General features: G+C 40.4%; 2 protein-coding genes across 3 annotated transcripts in view; both read right to left on the bottom strand.

The window, feature by feature from the left end:
- Positions 1 to 16,738, bottom strand: part of LOC119737746 (N-alpha-acetyltransferase 60-like) — a 28,208-nt gene extending 11,470 nt beyond the window's left edge. Inside the window, exons 1-4 of one of the 2 annotated variants that reach the window (XM_038212308.1) lie at positions 16,486 to 16,738; positions 13,548 to 13,818; positions 11,814 to 11,943; positions 5,455 to 5,551 (exon numbers count right to left, since the gene is read on the bottom strand). In XM_038212308.1, the coding sequence (XP_038068236.1) occupies positions 5,455 to 5,551; positions 11,814 to 11,943; positions 13,548 to 13,711 (391 nt within the window). In that variant the 5' untranslated portion in view covers positions 13,712 to 13,818; positions 16,486 to 16,738. The remainder of the gene's footprint in view (positions 1 to 5,454; positions 5,552 to 11,813; positions 11,944 to 13,547; positions 13,819 to 16,485) is intronic. The other variant, XM_038212309.1, reaches the window with a different exon arrangement.
- Positions 16,739 to 17,864: 1,126 nt separating this feature from the next.
- Positions 17,865 to 22,828, bottom strand: LOC119736839. Its single transcript, XM_038210848.1, has 7 exons — positions 22,671 to 22,828; positions 22,053 to 22,130; positions 20,713 to 20,889; positions 20,573 to 20,597; positions 19,937 to 20,130; positions 19,584 to 19,748; positions 17,865 to 19,319 (listed from the first exon to the last, which is right to left on the bottom strand). The coding sequence occupies exons 2-7, from the start codon at positions 22,117 to 22,119 to the stop codon at positions 18,292 to 18,294; spliced, it is 1,656 nt and encodes a 551-aa protein (XP_038066776.1). The 5' UTR covers positions 22,120 to 22,130; positions 22,671 to 22,828; the 3' UTR covers positions 17,865 to 18,291.
- Positions 22,829 to 24,036: the final 1,208 nt, after the last annotated feature.

The raw sequence follows: 24,036 nt of genomic DNA, 5'->3' as shown, positions 1-24,036 counted from the left end.
TACTATTTAAAAAATGCTAATTGTTTGGATGCTTAAAGGGAATATACAACATTTGCAAACATCAGAAAATAAAACTACCAAGTTTTTACGAAATACCTTACTAGGATGTTGGTAAATGACAGTCTAAAGCATCCTGTAAAATTATGGTACCTGGTGTGAAGTAATTTTCAAAAAAATGATATTTTTGTATACATTTCCAACGGTGGTCGGCCGACCACCGTTGGAAAAACCTATTTTTCAACTACTGCTCCAACTTTACACTCTTTCCAGTCCAAATTTTGTTTGCTACACCCATTTGTTACATGTTCATGAACGGGTGCAGGCCAGCTAGTCTGGTTCCCTTACCTTCCGCTTTTCCAGCATCTATAAATTGATCCATTTTACCTTTAGTGGAGTCAAGGAACCAGACTACTTGAACAGTTTTGTTTTTCTTGGTTTTCCAGCATTTTCGAACGCAAAACTTCAAACATGTCAGTGTAACAATATCTGATCTATTACATGTATACTAACCCCTCAAATAGTTCATTTCTGAAAATTTAGCAAAAGCCAATGATGTACATTCCCTTTAAATATGTTGCCAAAGCCGTTGTCTGGTACCCAGAGAAAATATATTCCACAACAAGTATATGAAAGTTGAGTACCAGACTGTACTTGTACTTCTACTTGGCATAACTTAACATCTTCCCTTGCTCAGAGATGCCAACCAGTACAGTTTTATTGTATTTTCCACGATCAACTAGTGAAATACGATAATACAATTGTTCATAGTAAAATTTGATTTTCGTTAAAAAATAAATATACATTGCTAACAGGCAATGCAGCCATCACCAGACTGCTTTCATTTGACCTTGACCTTTGACCTAAAAAATGAAGCCCAGACATGTTTAGGCCTACATTTACATTTTGATCTGCTTATTTTCACTGAGCTATCCCCTTGTGGCATTTTACATACTTCTAAAATTTGTATTGTGATGAGTTTATGTTGAATTCAATGTTAATGTATTGCATTTACCTATTACATGTAAACCTATGGCGTAATTCCGTTACCGCCCAGGCGTAATTCCGTTACCGTGATTAAAATGCTAATTATGAAAAGAGTGATTATTTTTTCAACTTTGTTCTGCATTGTAGTTAACAACACCCCTGAACTCTACAAATAACAGGTAGTGTCCAATTTTAAAATTTCAAAACTTCAGAGAGTTTTATTAATTTATGCGAGAACTCAAATATGCTTGTCCTCCGTCCGTAATTCCGTTACCGATATTAAGCTCCGCCCCTGAAAGGGTAATCTTGTGGGATTTTTTTTGTTTTAGCGGTCAATCAATTCTACTGGGTCTTGGCTCCCTTTCCATGTTTAGATTAGTTGCCTAGCATTGAACATATTTTCTTGGGAAAGAATAATCCTTGACAAAGTGACAAAATTCCGTAATTCCGTTACCAAAGAATTGCCCATTTGACCTTTTAGAAATTTGAGTGTGTGGATGCAGTGATGCAGGACCCCAGTGTGTACGGTCTACAATGTACCTGTATAAACCTGACATATTGTTTGTTGACAATTATAGGGCAAATCACCAGATATTTTCTGCAGCAAACACGTACCGTACAGTTCCTCGATAAAATTGATTTTTTTTTTATTTCATATTTAATAAAGAACATGTACTGGTACATACACGTAGGGTGTAAATTATGTCAACGTACAAATGTATGTTCATGGAACACCCCTGGGCGAAAAAACAACAAATTAACTGCTTTAATTCTGTTGAAATACCTGACTCGCAGATAGTTTTACAAATTATAAAAACGCCAATAAAATCAATCTATAGAGGAATTTTCCTCATGTCTGTGTTTTGTTGTTTTCACGTCTACACAATTCTTAAGTTTACATCAAGCCTATCTACAGTAGCGCTAAATTATTATTACCTACCGGTACTTGCTAGACCTTATGGTACATGGGCATGTAGGAAAATAAGGAAAACAGATAAAAATTTATTATGGAATTTCTATTATGTAGACCTACCGGGTACGTGGTCTGTCCATAAATTATATTTGAAGTTAATTTACAAAATGGTCATGACTTTTGATTCAGACTTTCTTTAGTTTTGTACAATTGACACAGGTACATCCGGTACATGAATTTGTAAGGCATGCATCTACCTGTTAAGCTGAATAAGTTACATACATTTGTTTGCTCAAAATTTATGCATAAAATGGAATCCATGTACATGTAAACTGGTAAAGAATTCACTAATTGACATTTCGTTCAGCTTTGCCCACGGATGAACGGTTTGCTTAATAAAATGTATCTCATACCATAAATTTGCTCAATCACAATTTATGCGCAAACTATTAGGATGAGCTACAGGTTCGGATACATGTATCATAGAGCAAGCATACATCAACTCTAAAAAAAAACCCCAAATTTATTTAAAACTTTGCAATGCAAAGACCCATTATCCTAACGTGCAGGATCTAAAAAATTTTTTTAAATATCGACTTTAGTTTCAGAAGGGGAAAAAAAATCAAAAAAATTCTGAAAGGGCTCAGAAATTGATACTCTACAGGCAACGTCTGCATAAACAACCGGAGCTAAAAGACTCAACCTGACACGAGATACCTTGAATGCACCGCGCAACAGGAATTAGCAGGAAACAGCAGGACAAATCACAAGGAGTTCTCATTTTCAAGTGCGTTCTCACGCCGTGTCCCAAGGGGGAGGGGGAAACGAAGAATACCCCGAAATGTATCTCTTGACTTAGGCAGGTGATGCAAGACATCCATCCTCCCACGCGATCGTGAAGGCATCGGGAACTCAAAAGGCACGTTTTGTCATGGTTTTCGGGGAAAGAGGAGTATTTAATGCTCCCAGAAGGGGCTATCTCACTTCAATTGCTGCATTCTTTTCAAGATCATATTGATCAAATTTCTTATTTGTGAGGCGTTCCAGCAATGAGACAGTAACACTCTCCTTAGAATACTGTTTGTTGCACTTCAATCGGATAAGTTATGGCTGTTTAAAGTTCTGTTGTGACCAGTAGAAAGGGCATATTTGCACTCGTTGCATGTTTTAAAAGCATGAATCACGCAACACTGTGTTATGTAATAATATAGGCCTATTAGGGTACAACAGTTTGCATAAATTTATTGACATGTCAAATAAAAAAAGCAACGTACTGTGAGAAAGGCCTTTAAAGTTTTGAGTTTTGTTGTCGTGAAAATGCCATTTAGCCAATTGTTTTTCCTTAAAAACACTTTTATTCCACTTCATTGTACCGGTATTTTTTTCAAAACTTAAGTAGACATACTGGTATCAAAGATTAAAAATACCAGTATTGAGTAAATCTGAAAATCGGAGGGAAAAATCACACCCATTCCATTTTTCTCCACTACGGCCTGTGTCCAGTTCTGTCTCATTTTGCCAGAACGCCTCACTTTTTTTTTAAAGAAAAATATGAACCAATCTTTCTGTCTGTGATGGAACAATAGCTTGCAAGAAAAAAATCAGCATGCACTCTACAAAATGACAGTATTTTTTGATATTCATATTGCCTGATGTTTTTCCCAAAATATTATTGGATTTTTCTGAGGAAGGCACGATGCAGCTATTGCTTGCTGGAAATTTAATCAGTCCACCGGAAAATGAGAAAGCAATTTTAGAAGGCGTTTTTTATTTTTTTATTTTTTTTGGCCGCCGTCTCTACAGGGAAATCTTCAAAGGATGCAGACTTGTTTCAATGTGAGGAACTTTACAATAAACCTACAGAAATGCAACAAATTCATGAATAAGAAAATTGTGTAAAGAAACTATGTGTACCGAATAGAAATTGAAGTTTGCAAACGCACTCTGTAATTCAATCATTTTTGCCAGAAATTTAAATACCAGTGCCATTAGAATTTTAAATACATACATGTACATGTACCTCCAGGTTCAATACATATGCTGGCATACTCCATACATTATATACTGCGGTTGTTGTGATAATTTACGTTTCTCAAGAATTTTACCAAATTTCATGGCGCTGCTTACCGTTAACGAAAAATCCCCGCTAAAAGTGTTATAGAAAATTCCGTGCTTACATGTAAGGTTAGCAAAGATTTAGGACGGACTTTTGGCTTACACTTGTATACATGTGCAGGCGTGCATGTATATCCCACAACTACCGGTAGGGATTAATTGTTTTGCTAGTGTGGTTAGCACAGAATGGTGATCATAAGCACGGAATTCGGTGGTTAGCAGAACCGTGAATTTAGGTGCATTTCTCAACCAGTCATTACTGTTTACTGCCATAATCATTCACTGTCCAACACCAATGGTAAAAACCAGAGCACAAGTCAGAAATTATCCTATTTCAACAGATGTTCTAACATGTATTGACAACATGTACTGTGTCAATCTACTGTAGTCACTCATTTTCACCGCAGAAACCACAGGTACCGGTATTGACTAAACTCCTCTCAATGTCAAAAAGCTAAATTCAATAGTGTCTGAGTCTGATGTGTCCAAGAGGATTCAACCGGAAAAATAAAATAACACTATCAACGGGGGAAACCTTCAAAGTCCTGAATTATGCATTGAGCAAATGGTTTCCGAGTGTTCATGGGCGCTACGCTTCATACAGTGTAGAACAATTATTGCACTCCAGTGAAGAGTGCAATTTCTGAGAAAGACCATTTGGGGTTCATATCAAGTCCTGTTTTGATGAGTTATCGCAGCTCAGTATTTGTCTGCATTCAGCTTCCTCACTGGCTACAAATTCATTTCAAAACTTGTGATCTAAATCCCTAAATTATCCAAAATCAACCCAATTGCTTGGCCTAGGGATACCATTTGCACGAAACACCAGGGACTACATCAAAGTAGACAATTGTACAACTTGCCTTTGGTAGAAGGTTAAGGGGGACTTCATTGATCCACAGCCCCCAAAGTTACATGTACTGGTAGGGACCTGAAATCATGCAGCAGCATTCAATTTTACGAAACAGTGCATAACTTACGTCATTCATAGGACTTGCGCAACAAATCTAGTGCGCAGCTGCGCAATATATACTCAAGATCGCTTTCATGAAACTTGGTGTACATGTAGATGTGCAACATTTTAAATAATCCAAACATCTTGGACAAGGATAATAAGCGTTTACGACAGATGTTTGTGTACACGGTTTTGTTCATTCGTGGAACAGTCGTTGAATCACCTCCGCCCAGCCATTTTGAAAATTAGTTTTGAACAACTTTCTGAAATGAAATTGTCATAACTTTAATGTTCGGCAGTCTAAAATGTTGAACAACTCAGGGTACATACGCAATAAACTGTGGTGCAAGTGGAGTTGGACATTATGTAAAGTTTTGTGAAATCGGCTGCTCCAGTCTGAAGCCAAATCTAGAGACAGAGAGCCTACATTTGGGAAACACCCACAGACCCGTATGACTTGTAATACAAGTATGAAACCCTGACTTACCGATGCCTCTTCTCCTGTACTCCTTCACCACCCCCAGACTGAGGATGTAGGCCACTTGGGTTGAGTTTGGGAATGTAGCCGACAAGATGTTGAAGTCCTACGAAATTAAAAGAAAACAGAAATTCATTTCGTCATTAACCCCGACTTCTCCACAATCTTCTACTGTGCAGAGAGGAACTAAAAAGCACACACTTTGAATTTGAGCTGGGATGTTCTTTCCTCCTGCAACAACAACTCCTGAGAGATATGTTCAAAGTCTGGGAGGGCAAGGGTTAACTCATCTTCCCAATCAAAGTATTTTTGAAGTTTTCGTGAGAGACCTACATGTACATGTACATGTAATTTCAAACCCTGCCCAAACGGTACACAGAAGGAGAGGTTTAATAGTTTATTCTTGGTAAGAAATAAAAACACATGCACCTAGCTTTCATGTTTGACAAGTATACTTGTAACACCTAAAGTTCTGAGTTTCCATGTCAGCACCAGCAACAGCCCCAAAAAGGCAAACAGGTACGGTAGCTCTACCTGGTAGCAAAAAAAAGCCGTTTGAAAATTTAGATGAAATTTCAGATGACATAAACTCTGTGTAGAGTATGTTTTTATGGAGGTCTACCAGATGTTCCCCAATATCTACAATGTACATTTATGTTCCCAAATACCTATGTTTTTCAAAATCCTTAGGGTTAGGGTTAGGGAAAATGTACCGGTAGGTATGCACCCGTTTTTAAGATAACAGTTATCCTGTGAATACTGCTACATGTATATTTATTTTCTTGAGGCATCTAAATGCAAGTTGATTTCATAATACATTTTTGTACATATGTACATGTACATGCCTTTGAAAGAATTCCGACAATTTCAATGATGTAACTTTTTTAAAAGGTGGGGCTTTTCTTTCCAGGAAGGGGCATATTTCTTAAGGAAACACATGTACATGTAATGCAATATGTACTTCTAATACACATTAGTTCCTGGTGTATTTAAAGTAGACAGTTTACATGCACATGTTGTACAATGCATGTGCTACAAATGAGAAAGTTGAATAATGGTATACAGCATAAACCCTGACACTTGTCAGTTGAGCCTGAGAAATACAAGTGAAACAAGCTCACAGGTTAAACCTTGCTGTACACAACCACAGACATTCTGTAATCATCATGATCATGGCCTATAAAATGATGCTGAGTATGTGAATTTAAACATTAGACCAAAAAAAAAAATAGTCGGTCTCTGGTCAGCGCGCGCGTCGATTCTAATCATGCGCGTCAATCCTTTTTTTTCCCGAAATTTTCTGCGGTAGCTCCAACAGAAATCTCTATTGCCGCACCTCCTCAAATGTTTGTACCAAGGAGCACCAGGGAATGGGAAATTGCACCAAGGCAAATGATCGAGGGCACCAAGGCAACTTATGGAGGACACCAATGTACATGAGGACACCAAAAAAGCAAAATAGTACCCCACCTTGTCTGTACAATCCAAGCTTGAAGAAAAAAAAAGCGCCCCCCCCCCAAAAAAAAAAGCCGCGTCGCCGCGTCAATTCCGGAACTTTGGTCTGACCAGAGACCGAATTTTTTGTTTTGTTGGCCTTACAGTTGTAGTATTTGGTTTAATCAAATCAGTTGGCCTGTTTGAATCTGATACATTGTACAAGGGCTAAAACCATTTTTTTTTTAATTAGCATCATCCCCATGATAACTTCATTGTCAAAACTAACATTATCTCCCCCCCCCCCCCCCAAAAAAAAGGGTAAGTATAAATTTGTTCACATCGTTTTACATTTACAATGTATTGGGCCTACGTCCGTACACAGTATACATCAACATGCACAATGTATATAGGAGGACAACTGGACAAGTAAACATACTTGAAAGAATCTACTTTACTTCGGTCTACAAGTATTTCAGAATTGTGGGGCATTTTATCAATTCCAAGAACATTTGCATGCATGAATAAAATTTAACAAAATTATAAAAAAGACAAAAAAATAAATTAAATTGCCGACCCTATGCACACCCATTTGGGGTCGGTCGGGTTACTGGAAATGTATACAATGTATATTCCTTCTTTTTTTGGACTAATGTGCACTGTGCAGTCACTTTATTTTTGTAAAATCAGTACAGAATGCTAGGAAACGGAACTGAATATCTGTGCAGTTTGGACACTGAAAGAAATGACCATGTTCCAAAAATGCTTCCATTCATTTCCTCCTCGTCATGACCTGTCCTACCGGTACTGGTGTCTTACAGGACATATAAAAGTTCAAATGAAATGAACTAGCTTTTCCATCAAAATTGTTACAAAACAAGAAAATATCTTCTGATCTGATTGATGGCATCAACAAAATATTAAGCTGGTACCCTCACAATGAAACCAATGTTTGTTGTTTGGTCGACTGACAAAATTGAAGGTTTTTTCCCTCTGTATATTTAGCATTTTTTTCCCCCACATTTTAGAAGCAACATTACTCCTGTCAGGCCATACTTTTTTTGGCATTGTGAAAATAGTTATGTTCACACTGTCATCTGACGTTGTCATTAACCCTTACTCTCTGAGGGTAGTTTACTGCATGTCAGTTGGTTATGCCAATGCCCTCCAGCTGCAGTATATTGGCAGATAAACTATCTTGACAGTGAAGGCTCCAATTGGCAGGAGTTGGAGGCCCTGGAGGGTGCCTGATACTGACCAGCTGGGGGCACTCACTTTGTTATCAGAGGACTCTCATTGTTCTCTGTGGCATGTATTGGAGTGCCTGTCCAGTTACCCTTGAAATGACATGGCAGATATTGGAGGGCCATGCAAAAAACATAGGAGATTTTCTTGAGGCACATATTGGCATGCGTTGGAGGGTCAAGTAGGGTAAGGTTAAAGTGCAGGGTTTTAAATATCTCACTGACCGTCTGTTAATTTGTTTAAGAGTCAAGGATTAACGCAACTATCTAGCATAAAGTTTTATCAATTTGAAATCTAAATAAACTTTGTATTCTTATAAATATATCAGTCAAAAGGTCAATCAGATTATTAAAAAATAAAAAGAGCTAAAAAGGATAACAAGGTTTCTACCCTAGGAAATGGATGCATTAGCAGCAAATAGTAACAGCGCATTGTTTTATCAATTTGAGATCTAAATGAACTTTGTATTCTTAAAAATACGTCAGTAAAAAGGTCAAACAACTAATCAGATTATTAAAAAAATAAAAATAGAGTTAAAAAGGTAGACAAATTTCTACCCAAAGAAATTGATGCATTAGCAGCAAAGAGTAACAGCGCATTGATACCATGTATGAAAATCTACGGGATGAAAAAGTATGTAGGGGCCTATAATTTTTCTAAACAATAAGTAAAAAAAAATTGCAATTTACCATGGGCGCCATCTGCACTGGCCAGGAATGGTTATATGTGCACCAAAGTAAATTTAAACAAAGTTCTTCCAAATACTACAAAATCAGTTGTTAGATATTCACAGATTCAGGATAATTAACCCTTACCCTACTAGACCCTCCAACGCATGCCAATATGTGCCTCAAGAAAATCTCCTATGTTTTTTGCATGGCCCTCCAATATCTGCCATGTCATTTCAAGGGTAACTGGACAGGCACTCCAATACATGCCACAGAGAACAATGAGAGTCCTCTGATAACAATCAAGTGCCCCCAGCTGGTCAGTATCAGGCACCCTCCAGGGCCTCCAACTCCTGCCAATTGGAGCCTTCACTGCTACATCAAAGTATCCTCCAATAAACTGCAGCTGGAGGGCATTGGCATAACCAACTGACATGCAGTAAACTACCCTCAGAGAGTAAGGGTTAATTGGTTAAAACCCTTCTGCTGTATAAACAGTCGCGAACAGTCAAAAAAATCAATCCTCTTCCCCTGCCATGCCTTAATAGACAGGCTTGTCACCACTAGTCAGATAATTATTTCTAGTATTAAAACATTGTGACTATTAAATTCAATCAACAAACAGCACGTAACTGGTAGGTTATCGCTAGGTGGCTTATCAATTTAGCTGGCTTATCAATTTACTACAAAGCTGTATCAAGTTACAACAGTGAATGCCCATTCACATTGTACAAATATACATGTACATGTATATATGTACGCGACATTGTCGCACAACAATGCTGCCCATCTTTTAAAGTTAAGCACAGATCAATGAACACGTTTATACTTTACATGACAAAGCAATGCATTTTGTCACTTATTTATTTTTGCGTATTTATAAGAACGTACGAAAAAGTGATGCATCAAAGTCGTGTTCATGTGTATAATTTGGCCATTATAGCCAGTCAATCCTGCTTTATGTACTGTAGGCAGGGAGCATTCCACTGTTAAAAACAGTCAATTGATTACGACTGCTGAGGTGTCTTTGTGAAATTGCAGGCAGGGAGGGTGAAATTACTATCATCAGATAAGAAAATCCATCACGTTTGAGGTTGTCTCAAACATGTTTTGAATATGATGGAAGTTACGGTACATCACGGACACAACTACTGGTACTAATGTAACATTTTGAGTACAGAATTATTTGAGACAGACTAAAACTATGCACAAGGATGTTAAAGCTAATGCCAGTTTTCCATCAAATGTGGGCACCATTTTGAGTTAATAAATTGGCTTACTGTCCGCTAAGAGTTAAGATTATTTCATCACACGTGCACTCTGCTTATTATGCAATGAGACGTGAGTACTATGACTTTGCATCATTTCAGAAACCATTACGCCAAGTACCGAATTATCAATGAGATTTTGCTCAACCGTTAAACGGAAACCAAGCCCATTAGGAAAACAAAAAAACCCTGCATTCATTAATGGAAACGTGGCAGATGTTTTGTCAAGAATGAATACGCTCATTTGCATAAATTAGGCCAAGAAAAATATTGTGTTTCCCATTACAATGGGGCCCGTGGGTAGGTACAATTTTTTTTTAGCTCTAAATTTATATAACCAGAAAAAATATGCTCGGATGATGTTCCATTACTTCAGCATGTGAATCAACTGTTCATTCTGTGTTCGCTGCGCTGTGTATACGCTTCGTTGTACGGTGCAGCAAGACCCACCAACATAGAATAAAATCTTTTTAAAAATGCAGGACGATTTCCACAAAATACTAGGGTCTGGGACGGGACCATTTTTTTATTGTACCCTTTCCTGACCTTTTCCAGTATTACCAAAACTAATAAGTTTTATTATTTCCAAGTATAATGCACAGTACAAGTGTGGACTCTCAAATTAAATTAGTCTCTATTCAAGTTGAGAGTAAATTAAATAGTGGGTACAATACACAACGTTGAATCGTGACTAATAGAGTGTGAACTCAACAATGACTCGGTTGTAGACTAGTGGATGTGAAATCTAGTGGGGTACTGGTACTTTTTCAGTTATTTATTAGTGACTGCACTTTTTCTCAATGATGTTTATGTCTGTACAGTATTTTTCAAAACGGGGAAGAATATTGCATCCTGATGCCAGTTTTTTTCATCATACATTTATAAGATTGGATGGCTTTGAGGGAGATACAAGAATATATCGCATGAGATATACCATAGCGAGTGCAATATGTTCTTGTATCCCCGAAAAAAGCCATCCAATATTATCATTATTTATATCAGGCTGACTTGATTCACAAGAAATATGTTTCCGGACACCGTCTCCATTTCTCCTATTTCGTCGAACTATTCTTCACTTACCGAAACCACTTTCGCGTCACCTGAAGCTGCCGTTGTGGTTATTGACAACAGTACGCATATACCCTGCTGCGTGCTGCGCGCGCGTCCGCATGCGACGGTACTGCGCGCTACGTTCTGTTTACAACTGTGAGTTCCTACGCACTTGATTGTGTGGGAACCAGTGAAAATGCCCAGATGAGGGCAGTATCAAAAGTAATATTGTACTTTTACTGCATGATTTTGCTGTCATCCGGGTACTTTTTGCGAAAGCATACAATATGCTGATATTTTTTTACCGCCGGAAGCCTGATATAAAAAATAATAAATCACGAAAGGTCAGTCATTGCCAAAAATGTACTGAAAAGACATGAATCTGGGACTGAAAAACATTTCAAACTTTAAATCTCCAAATTTTGCAACAACAGTATCTGAGGTCCGGTATCATATGAAATTTGGACTACTATAAAATCTGGTCTCTAACCCTCTTACATCACCTGTCACTGTCTTAATTACAAGTATCTTCACTTAGGCATGCACAACACAACCAAGAGGTCCATATTTCATAGAGCCAAATATCACACTACACCAGACTTCAATTCAAAACTTGACCAAAACACTCATAATATGATTCTCAATTCTAAGAAATCTCTAGGAGTAACCCCCCCCCCCCAAAAAAAATTGGATACCAACGTACCTCTCTGTGACATCGTGACCTGGTCTTGACCTCAGCAACAATCAGACCCACAATCTTGCCGGCCGACTCGGCAGCTAGCGAGTAGAACTTCTGGTCGCTTGTAATGTCACGATACCACGAATCCGGATACCTGTTTGGTAATGAAAGGTACAGCGTTAAGACATATGGTTAACTCATCATAAACATAATGTATGGAATCTGCAGGGAATTTTGACTAAACCGGAACAATTTGCTTTGGAAAATAGTAACCGGTGACAGTACAATGTATCAAGGCATACATGTAGTTGTTTACAACACTTGCACACTGGGTCTCCAACAGTGCAAACACCATTTTTCTACATGTACAATGTATATTTCTTGATATTAGAAGGTTTACAATGTATGTTTATGATCTATGGATCAGTGTTAGTACTCATACTCAAGTACATTTGTATTAGTACTCATGAAAATGTACTCGTACTCACAAGAAAATAATACCTGTACTCGTACTCATGCAAATGTTTTCCTGTTGGAATTTAAAAAAAAATTAAGAGCTACTGAGCTACATATGTACATGTACAAGCATGAAAAGAACCAGTTTTCTACTGTTTGGGAGGCTTTCACATTCGTCTCATGCCTAGGTTTGACAGCAAAAAGCCCTTGAGAACATGCTTACCACAGAAACGAGCTAATTGTCTTGGAAAGTACTCGTATCGTGGAAACATACACAGATTGCACTCACAGAAAAAAAATTACCTTGTACTAACGGCAAAGTACTCATACATGTACTCATAGAAATGTACTAAAATACAACACTGCTGTATATGATGTATCAATAACTTTATCATGTTTATGGGCCAATTTACACCCTTTCACTTAATTGATTGTAAATTTCTGGAGCCACCCAAATGGAATGCATGTTGCTTGGGACAAGTTCTCTGCTTATTTTAATAACAGCACAAAACTTTGATACGCAATATTATCCACTTAGGAGTGTCTTTAAATTTTGGACCTGGTCATCCAGGGTCTAAATTGCACAGAGATCCCAAGCAGAAAACACTGCTTTGCATGTGAGCAGAATTTAGATGAGAACCAGTCGCATGTAAGATGCATTGCACAACCGTATTTCCCGTGCTTAGCATTATTGTGTCCTTACCAGCTCAATGAAATTGAACTCTGCTGTAGTAGAAATACAGGAAGCCTTTGGTAAAACAATTCTGGTGTGAAACTAAAAGATAAGCTACCGGTACCATATAGTGCAGGTATCATAAACAGTATTTGAACAAAACAAGTAAGCATCACCAAGTCTATTGACCCGCATCCGGGTACCGGATTTTTTTTATAACCTGTAATTTTTCTATCTTTGTTTATTATTTGTACCTTCTGTTACATACGAGAATAGAAAACAGTATTTGACTTAAACATAACCTCATAAATAACAAGCAAAGGCTGAAGTTCAGAGCTTACCACTGAGACTGCAGGGGGGAAAACAAATTAAAAATTTTCCTTCCCGACTGGATTTTTTTCCCCCGCCCGCTGGACAGGAAACACCTTTTTTTTTAGGATGGCCTGATAAAGAATTCACAGTTATTTTACATGAAAATTAGCCCTACTGTCTAGTTTACAACGCACGATGTGCTTGCTAAACAAACGTTTGCCTACTGCAATGATGGCTGATCACGGGAAAAACCGAATGGTCACATGGTAATCTGACGTTATACGATCAAAACTTAAAGGATCGGAACCTATACTCACTCTACTGGAAACCATTCCCCGCACAATCTCTTGACCTCCGACACATCGTCTGGACACAGAAACCTCAACTTGAGCAGTTGGTTCTTTCCTCCTCCTCCATGACCCTGCCCCTCCCCTTCCTTGACCCCGCTGGGGGCGTGGTCTTTACCAGCACTTGTAGTCATGCATGCGGTGGGAGGCGGTTGCTACAGGTATGCCCTTCGCATGCCCTCGTCTTCTGAAGAATTACATGAACATGTAGAGGATTTGGGTAAGCTAAAGAAAGGTCAACCTGACAAAACAAAAAGCCAAGGAAAAATACAGACTAATAAGCAAAATTCAGACACATTGATATCAAAATAAGGCATTATTTAAAGGGAATATACATCATTTGCTTTTGCTGTAATTTTCAGAAATGGATGGAATTGGGGGGTTGGAAATATATAGCAAATATAGCTACACTGACTTTTTTGAGGTTTTGGGTTCGAAAATGCTATAAAAACCAAGAAAAACGATCATTTTCCTGTAGTCTGGTTCCCTGACTCCATATTAGAAGAAACAGAGCAGTTTACATACATTGGGGAATCGTAAAGTCAGGGAACCAGTCTAGCTGGCTCGTACCCGTTCATAGGTTTGTAATCGATTGCAAACAAGTGCGATGGTCAATTGGGGCCAGTTTTTGAAAAAAAAGCCAGTTGTTTCCAACGCTGATCGGCCGATCAGCGTTGGAAATTGATACAAAAATACCACTTTTCTTGAAAATGACAGTATAGGCCCTACCAGGTGCCATAATTTTACAAGATGCTTTAGACTGTCATTTACCAACATCCTATTAAGGTATTTCGCAAAAACTTGGTAGTTTTATTTTTCGATGTTTGCAAATGTTGTATATTCCCTTTAAGCTGCACTGACCTCACTGCAAAATTTTAATGCAAATTTTACTAAGTTTATGTCCAAACATCAAAACAAGTACATTTACTACAGTACAAGACATTGTTGTCTTGTACAGTACAAGACATCATTGTCGTTTTGCGCTTTGCAACCAAAACAGATTACAAACCATGTTTATACTTTTATAGGGCTGTCCAGTTTCAAATAATTTAGTATTCAATTACTCGAAACTGCGTGTGACCGAATATTCGGATATTCAAAACTGACATTCAGCTAGATACACAATCTCTTTCCCACTGTACTGTATTTTCATCACAACATCGATGTTGATATCACACACATCTACAAAATGGCCGATTGAAGTGAATACCCTGAATTTCACACACGAAGTTTATCGCTGATTCCCGAATAAGAGGGTGTATTTTCGACCAGGGGGAGAATTCGACCACTTGCTATCACAAACCATGGGTCTGACTAGGGTTGATTATAATATGCTGCAAACAAAGTAAGTACATGGTCATGTTATAAGTACATGTAGTAACAGTTAAGATCTCACTCTCTCAGTATGCTCAGTTACACTAGACACAGACAGGGCTCTGGAGTGCTCTGAAACGTGCAAAACTAAATCAGGCCCACTTTACTCACAGTTTAGCCAGCAAATTTCTCCAAAAATGCCACTGGGGCAAAGAAAATGTCTTCAGTATTTCACCAACCAAGTTTGCATACTCAATTCAATTTTTAAAGGAGACTTTTCTCCAATATTTTGCACATGAGAGGGAAGTCAAGTGATTTCAAAATGGGGCTAAATACTAGACTTGTACATGTCCAACCATGGTCCAACTATTTAAAAAGACTGACCTCTTCATTCAGTGTCAATAGTCTGGTGGCTTGACTATGGAGAAATGTGTAGTAAATTGAGACTAGTTCCCGCTTCATGCCACATGTTTCTTAAATTCTTTTGGCATGGTTGATTGATGCAGTACTGAAGCTGTGTTGGACTGGTTGTTTTAGGTGCCAGTCTATTTTCTTGTTTTGCATGTTTTCAATACCTTACGTTTTGGGACTCTCATACACAGTATTGAGAGTCCCAAATTTTCGGACTACACTAGACAGTGCTGGTTTTCCTTATCCGGTCGAATTCTCCCCTATCCCATCTGTTTACCAGTATTAAAAGTGGGGGTCTAAAACATTTTATTGCAGAGTATTACATTTTCTTTTTCAGATTTGTTGCTCTGGAGGATTTTTTTTAAAGGGAAATAAAGTCCGAAATTGTAAAATGACTGATTCCCATCTTGTGAATACGAAGTTACAACGATAATGTTGGCATGGGGAAAAAATTCCATACTCGATCACCACTTTTTTTCAATTAATTTTCAAGCGCCAAAAGTTGCATCCTTTATGGTTATTCCCTCCACTTTCCCTCCTCTACTCTCACCCTCTCCTTTCCTTTATTCCTATTTATTAATCAGTCACTTACTTCATCGAGATTCGAACCTCAGACTCTTGCTTGTAACACGAGACTCTTAACCGCTAGGCCGCGCACGATCGCTGTTGCAATAATCAATCTTTGGACGTATTTGAAGTAGCCATTGAAATAAACTAAATATTCATGAGAAAATAAATATTCATAATGACGTATTGCACTATCATTGGCCGGCTCATGTGACGTCATGGTTGTCGATGTCATGCGTATAACGTACCGCAGTTTTGACCGGCTGCTTCAACTTAGTTCTGCACGACGTGTGGGTCCAAAATGTGCTCTAAAAACACATTTTGCTTAATTTTTTTTCGTATTTACACAGCTTCCTGGATTCCTCTTGGTTGAAATCACAAGGTGAACTGAAAATTGATTCGTTTGGCGGCAGGTAAGTGGCGATTGAGTATGGACATTTTCCCAACATCTGGCTTGCATGTTGGTAGTGGAGATTTTGCACTGTGAGTGTGAAGTCCACAATTGTGGACTTCACATCACACTCACAGACCGAAAAAGAACTCGGGCCGAAAAAAAAGTAACAATGCAAACAACGAGAATAAATAACACCATGCACGAAACGTGTACCATACTTACCATTTAGAATTAATCTCCCCATGCACAATCTTTCGTCAAAGCTCTGGAACAGCCAAGCACATCAGTGCATCATGTTTTCATTGAAAACACCACCGTTTTCAGCAATTACTTCCCGATAAGCAGAATGAGACGGACTTCAGCTCGACGAGGTTGCTTTTGTGAATTTTGGCATATTTGGGGTGGAAGGTCGGATACCCTCAATGCCCTGCCGCGTTTATCATACAGCTAAAGGTCAGCAGAATGCAGGAACTAGACTGCAAATGCGAAAGATAAACAATCGTCGTACGATTCAACGTGATGGCGCCCTCTACTAAATTTGTTTGTTTTATTAGAGCCAGTGCTTTTATCGAAGAGATTGCGGCCGGGCGCGGCGGTCCATAAGGTCAAAATCAAATCAAAATCAAATCAAATCAAATCTTCTTTTTTTAAGCGAAAGCACAGTTTGTTTAAATGGTACATTATGAAAGCTCTATCACTGATCAGTACGTAGGTCCAGGGATGATTATCTGTATTGACTGATTATTTTGGTGGCTCACTCGACGAGTTTTTTAATGTTTTGATACGAATGTACAAGATAGATTAACGATTGTAGTTCGAAAACGCGGATTGCCGTGCCTGATTAATCCGAGATATCTTCCCACACCCTTGTTTAACCCGGGTGGTTTTGACCATCTCTCAGCCCGGGGAAGGGGGGGGGGGGGGGGGGGGGAGGCGGGGCGGATTCCGCCCCCCCCCCCCCCCAAGAATTCGGCCATCGAGTGACGAAAGATTTTGAAACTCGGTAGGCCTACATGCATAGAGCAACTCATCATGAACAGACCCAAGACGTTTCACGACTATAGGTCAAAGGGTGTTGGCATTATGATTAATTAATTATTCATATGTACGAATGGTAATTGTGCTCTGTGTACACGACGTAAATGGGAATGTTCAGTTGGCACGGCGCGTAGCGGACTGACCGCGGGAGGAGGGCGGAATATGAGGAGTCCCACAACTCGTTTTGCATTTTATGTGCTGGTTATACTGAACCATGGTTTGTCGATATGACCCCCCCCCCCCCCGGTTCAAGGTGCAGTGAGTCCCCTGGGGTTGTGGGTACGCCCCCCCCCCCCCACAAGGCCTGCGTGCCCAACTCTTTGTAATTCCCCCACCCCTGCTCAGAATTTGGGGAAGGCAAAACTGACCATTTATGAAAAAATATAAAAGACAAGTTGAGTGCCCCTTCAGAAACGGAGCCGCCCCCAAGTACCCCTGTACTATTTGGACTCTTACGCCACTGTTCTCGATAAAGCACTATTTTTAGACCACAATAAGTTTAAAGTTTGGCAAAATTGAAAATTAACACCTTTTCTTACAGTAAGAGAAACTGACAAAGCCTGTTCATAATTCACAATTTCAAAGTTTATTTTCAACATACAGTTTATGACAAGAAGATACAATTAGTACTAAATTAAGACAAACAAAATCTCCCACAACGAATTTACGAAAGCTAGTAAAATTTCAACCTTACCGTACAGTTAAACATTTTCGGAAGAAAAGAAGTGCATTATCTAAATATCAGTTTCCCGTGCGAGAGCGGCCGCAGACGTTCCTATCCCGGCTCGACTAGGCCATACCTGCCGCTGCAAAATTGGCTGAGCGCCAGTGACGAGCAATGTGTGGTACATAATGGCAGCATAATTGGCATTCTAGGCTCATGGTAACCTGTTTCATTTGATTCGCCACTCCGTGAATATATCTCCTGTTTGATTCCCATGTCCCATCCCAGCCACATCACTCAGCCACCCCACAAGACACATCAAAGGTCTAGGCGCGACAAGCTCGAACTTTATCAATGCAAGACCTCTCACCACGATCGCCAAAATCACTCACATCCTCATCAAACCCTGGAGATGGCACACTACTGTCCCCGGAGGTATTGAAGCTATCCCCTTCCAAAGTCCACAGCAATACGACATCAGTCATGAACCCCTCTGCCTCCCCGCCGTCCATGACGGCAACAGAGGCTGCGTAGCCATTCTCCTGGGCGTCCTCCTCAAGGCAAGCGTTAATGAATGACTCCTCCCCAAGAAAGGCATTCTCTGAGTCCCAGGGCGGCGTCTCATCAGTCATCAGCGCTTCCACGGGTCGCTTGGAGCCACTTGGTGACTCGTACACCTCAAAGTCCGACCAAGTCTGGTCCTGATAATTCAAACCATCGCTCTGAAAGCAGCTCTCGTCAGTTGAAAGGTTTGAAAGGTCCAACAGATCCAAAGTTTCTAATTCCTCTAGAATTTCATCCTCAATTTCTCTGATGCTGTCCTCGATGACATCTTCCACCAACAGTGTGACGACAGCAGTTAGCAAAACACGGAAGATGAGCCCGTTTACCTGCCCCTCAGGAGGAACATTTACGCACTCCGGCCCATTGGTGAGGACTGGGGACTTTGGCTGCGAATCACACGAACCAAAATCTGAGGACGAACTTGTAAAATCTGACCGTCCATAGCTGTCTTGACTTTCGATCTTGTTAGAAGAGCTGCCCTTGTCCTGCATGCAGCCAGCTTCTCTTGAATCGTTGTCCGAGACATTTATGTTCCCCACCTCGAGACTTTTGGTACTGCTAGACTTGTGTGCCTCCGTATTGGGCCGTCCCGTCTCTTCGAATCTGTCTTTGGACTTCGACCGTGCCTGCTCGGGTTCTTCGTCAGGCGGAATGGCGACCAAAGGGTTTGCTGTCACGTTGGAAGATTCAGATCTTTCTGGAGTCCTGGCGACATGACATGCATCAGTATCAAGCAGGGACTGTGGCACAGGGACAGACGTCTGCAGTTCGTCGACATTCTCACCAGAAGCTATTTTGGACACAGAAAGTGACAATTGACGAATTTAACTCTTTCTTTTTTAATCACATAAAGCCAAGAATAAAGGCTGGGCGTTTCGCTCCTTCCTAACAAAATAATTCTTTGTCAAAGATGTCATGTTAAAAGTCTTTCTCGGAGTGTCAGCCTGTCAGAAATAATACTAGGCAAGAATGGAAGACACCAGGGAAGAATGAAAAATATACCACTGCTACGTGTTTCGCACGTGTAGTTAAAATTTGAGCAGAAAGAGCTTACATGAATGCAACGCTTTCTTCTTCATCCATATCGGTGCAAACTTCTGTGCTGCCGAGTCATCATCTTTATCTTGGAGGCCCTTTACTTGCCTCCTCCAAGTCTTCACTGCTTTGGACTTCGTCTTGTTCCTTCCCACAGACACTGGCGTCTTGTCACTTTCAACCTCTGTTCGATGCAAAAAAACACCCATCTGTTCGCGTGTAGTCAGCCAATGTCGTTCTCAGGATTTACACAAACTTATAATCGTCTTGTACTTGAGAACAGAGTTAAACTTTAGTCAGATTTGTAACTCCAGACGAATGATACCAGCCAGGGTTTTCAAAAGATATCTACAATAGAAAATAGAAACCAACCTTTTCCAGTATTTTTCATCAGCAGGTCCTCTTGTCTTATCCACGATGGCTGAGACTCATCACCAGGGGGCTCACCCTCAAATCGGATAGAAAACTCGCCGTGGTCGTCATAGAAACTCATGACATCGACGTCGGTATCACGTGGTCCTCTCTCGGCGGGGTCTGTCGGATAATGTTGCCGCAAAAATAAGCATCTTAGTTGAAATGCAGTTGCACTCTTTGCCAGTGGCGTAGCCAGGAATTTTTTAGGGGGGGGGGGGGGGGGGGGGGCTGGGGGGGGGGGGGGCTGGAACATTTCATGGGGGGGGGGGGGGCGCTGGGGGGCTGGAACATTTCATGGGGGGGGGGCGTCATGTAGATCAATGATAATTTTTGTAGAAACTCAAAATCTCAGTGGGGGTGGGGGGGGGCGACTGGGGGCGACAAGGTTTCATGTGGGGGCTGTCGCCCCCACGGCCCCCCCCCCCCCCCCCCTCTACGCCACTGCTCTTTGCCATAAGCGATTAAGAGGTTCAAGTATAGGGTTTTGCCCTTCTTTCATACACGCTGTTTATACTCAGTGTTGTCCGGGGGCTTGCAAAAACCCACAGCTTTAATACTCGTACTCGGGTAGGACCCGAACCCACGACCTCCTACCTAAACCCAATACCGAGTTGTACATCTTCCCGACGCAAAATAAAAACTTGTTGTCATTTATGATGTATTCATTTCCTTTAGTTATCGCCGATAACAGACGAATGTGAGGAATTTTCAAACAAAATTTGTCCTGTTAATACCTCTGCAGTACGGTCGAGTCTTTTTGGTGGCGTTTCGCGCGTACTTGAGCGAGGTTCTCTTGAGTAGTTTCTCGTCTCTGTCTTGGGCCGTCTGAGCGTTGTTGTTGGTGCTTCCTTCTGGCCTCCCAACGAGGCGACCGGCGTATGAGGATGAGGACATCGGGGTAGACGTTGCTTCTAAGATTAACAAAACTCTCAGTAAGTTCATTGCGAAATCAGGGTCAACTCTAGGCTAAAGAGCTGAGAAATTTTGGAAAATTATTACTTCTAATCAAACTTAGACTCGGTTAAACTATATCATTTAAAGGAATATTATCTATATTATATGCCTTCAGAAAAAACAACCCAAGTTTCCTCTGCAGTCACAACATAATCGTACAAAACTGTATTTTTGAAAGACAATTTCACTATTTTTACCAACATTTTGTATTTTGCGAACAGGGTCTGTCTATGGCAGAAATTTGTTCGTGCTATTGGCTTCAGTGGCGTACCAAAGGTCATTTTTATGGTTTTGTTTTGTTTTGAAAAAGCACATCCATGCTGAAATGTATCTACTAGACACGTTTTTTTTTCTCCGGACACTTGGCCTACGTAACATCAAATAGTGTGTGTGTGTGTGTGGGGGGGGGGGGGGGGGGGGGTGGGGGGGGGCACATGTTCAGAAAAAGGCCACATCATGATCATGGCACTTGTTACCAAAAAGCGCACTCTTTACAAAATATTGGATTGGGGGGGGGGGGGGGGAGATAAGCGCTGTTGAACAAAAGGCATTTGAATGGAAAAGGACAGTCTTTACAAAATATTGGGGGGGGGCGTAAATTACCCCCGGCCCCCGCTGGCTTCGCCTATGGGCATTCAGAACTAACGTCCGGACCGACGACAATTCAAATCCATACTTCGGCAAACAAAATATTTTGTGAACCACGCTGGGGCCGATGATTCCCCTTAAAGAGTCTCCTCCGGGAAGCCAATAACTAAACTTAGAAAATAGTTCAACCTGAATTACGGGCCGACGCGGATTCAGGCTAGGATCAAGAGGATACCCCCCCCCCCCCCTCTTGGCTTATACTGCCAAGGGGGGGGGGGTATATTAGGTATTTACTCGCGGTGTTTTCTTCATGATCATGGCGGTGCAAGGGGGAGGGGGTGTTAGGCCCCCCTCCCCGTAGATTAGGAACCGGGTACTACACGTAAATCTATCGTAGTTCTGAAAACCGCATGTGTATGATGACCTCCGTAAGGGCCGATTATGATTATACCAAACTTCTGGTTACGTCGATCGATTATAGACAATAAAAAACCCATTTTGTTCTGTCCCTGAAAGTATTTTAAATTGATACCTTTGGTAGAAATCCAGCCAGGGGCGAACAAGTCAACAATCTGTACCGCCATAGCCTCATCCAACATGAAACCTGAGCCTTGAAAATGGGGGAAAAAAAATAACATGTTAAAATATGAACGGGCGTACTAAGGGCCAAGACCTATAGTTGAAGTTTTCACTTTCGTTATACTTTTCTTATAAATGGCAAATACTACTAGGACTATACGAAAGTTAAACCTAAGCATCTAATGACTGCCGTTTAGCTTTGGCCTTTTGACTGTTTCGTTTCATTGACTTCTGAAAGATAGCAAATCACTCATGCATACTCTCTAAATTCCAAAGAGTGAAATGAGGGACGAGACGTTTTAGAGTGAAAATCACCTTCATTTTAGACTGAAAAAGTCTGGAAAAAAAAGAACCACTTCAGTCGAAGCTCGAGTAAAAATACGCTTTACGATTGAAGGAATTGCACTCTAAAACGTCTAGCCGCTAGTTTCCGACTGTGGGAGTGAATCTTCACTCGAATGGAGTGAATTTTCACTCTTTGGAATTCAAAGAGTAAGATAAAACAATTATTGCAGGGAATAAACTTTTTGTAAAGAAAAAGCAGTTTTGGGCCTAAGCCTTTTAGTTTTACCTGTATCTTCAGTGATGGAAGGAACTGCCGACGCCAATACTTGACAATTAACTTGACAAAACTGGTTAAAAACAAGAAATCCACAGCTGTGCAAATTAATCCCGCATATACATACTTATCGGGATGGGGAGCGGTCGAAATTAACGATTTCCGCGATCTCACGCACGCGTATGGAATAAACATGCAGTCTTTTATGGCAAATTAACACAGGCTACTTTTGTAGCGTTAAATTTGGCGCGCGCATAACACACGCGCGCACGCACACCCCGTCACGTGCTGAAGCTGCACAAGGGCGGATCCGGGGGGGGGGGCCAAAGGGGGCCATGCCCCCCAAACGAAACCAATTGATGTTTTTTTTATGTGACGTCGCAATAAAGGCAGGCAATGAGTTCACCACTATCTTTTCCTCAAAAAAACATTGGCTAAAGTGGTCAGAAATTGCCTCAGATCGCACCACAGAGCATCGAGAATCCAAAAAATTTTGGGGGGACACAATTTTTTTTTTTGCCCCCCCCCAAAAAAAAACAATTGTGTTCTGGATCCGCCCTTGAAGCTGCAACAAAATCATGACCCGCAAAATGTGGTAGCACCATAAAAATGTGTCCAATTCTTGGTACGGCGAAATAATAAGCCTAGAACAAGTGAAGATTACAACGGCAGAAGATTAAGGTTGAAGTTTATTTATTTAGGGTCTAGTCTATGCTAGTCATGATTATTTTGAATAACAAATAAATAAAACACAAGCCAACTAAAATAACTTTTGCAATGTTGCAAGCCTAGACAGCTATCTATCAAAATATTTAGACGGTGGACTGATTGTTTTTGTTTGAAATAATTATATGATTGTAGCCATAACAATAACACTAGTGTCATTTGTCTTTCCTCACACCAACTATGACAGGGGTTTTGTACATCGCCATCTCAGTTGAGCCCATCCTCCATGATCCATTTACCACAGGTGTCCTGTGCAATAACGTACTCCTGTCAAAATCGGCATTATCTCCTCTCCCCCGACAACATTTTCGACCAAATGAGGGCGCTCTATTAACACCATTTTGAGGCTACAAACAGACAAGGGCGGATCGGAGGAGGGGGCAACGGGGGCCATCCCCCCCCCCCCCCCACAAAAAACCCACCACGAACCCAATTTTCTTTTAATGACGTCGCTATAGACGGACCATTATCATGTTGCAGCCATTTGATTTTTCCCCATTAAAATCAATTTAACCAACCTCGTCCCCAGTGCTTACTTTATTTCCAACCGGATACCGCGATTGGCTAGTAATGGATTTTTATCGTGTACTTGGTGCTATATATTCACAACGTGCAGTACGTGTTTTCGCGATCATTCGTCCACGCCTTCTCG

Source organism: Patiria miniata, unplaced genomic scaffold (genome assembly GCF_015706575.1).
Source record: "Patiria miniata isolate m_02_andy unplaced genomic scaffold, ASM1570657v1 HiC_scaffold_3, whole genome shotgun sequence".
Lineage (NCBI taxonomy): Eukaryota > Metazoa > Echinodermata > Asteroidea > Valvatida > Asterinidae > Patiria > Patiria miniata.
The sequence above is the reverse complement of the archived record's forward strand: the minus strand, read 5'-3'. Positions and strand labels throughout refer to the sequence as shown.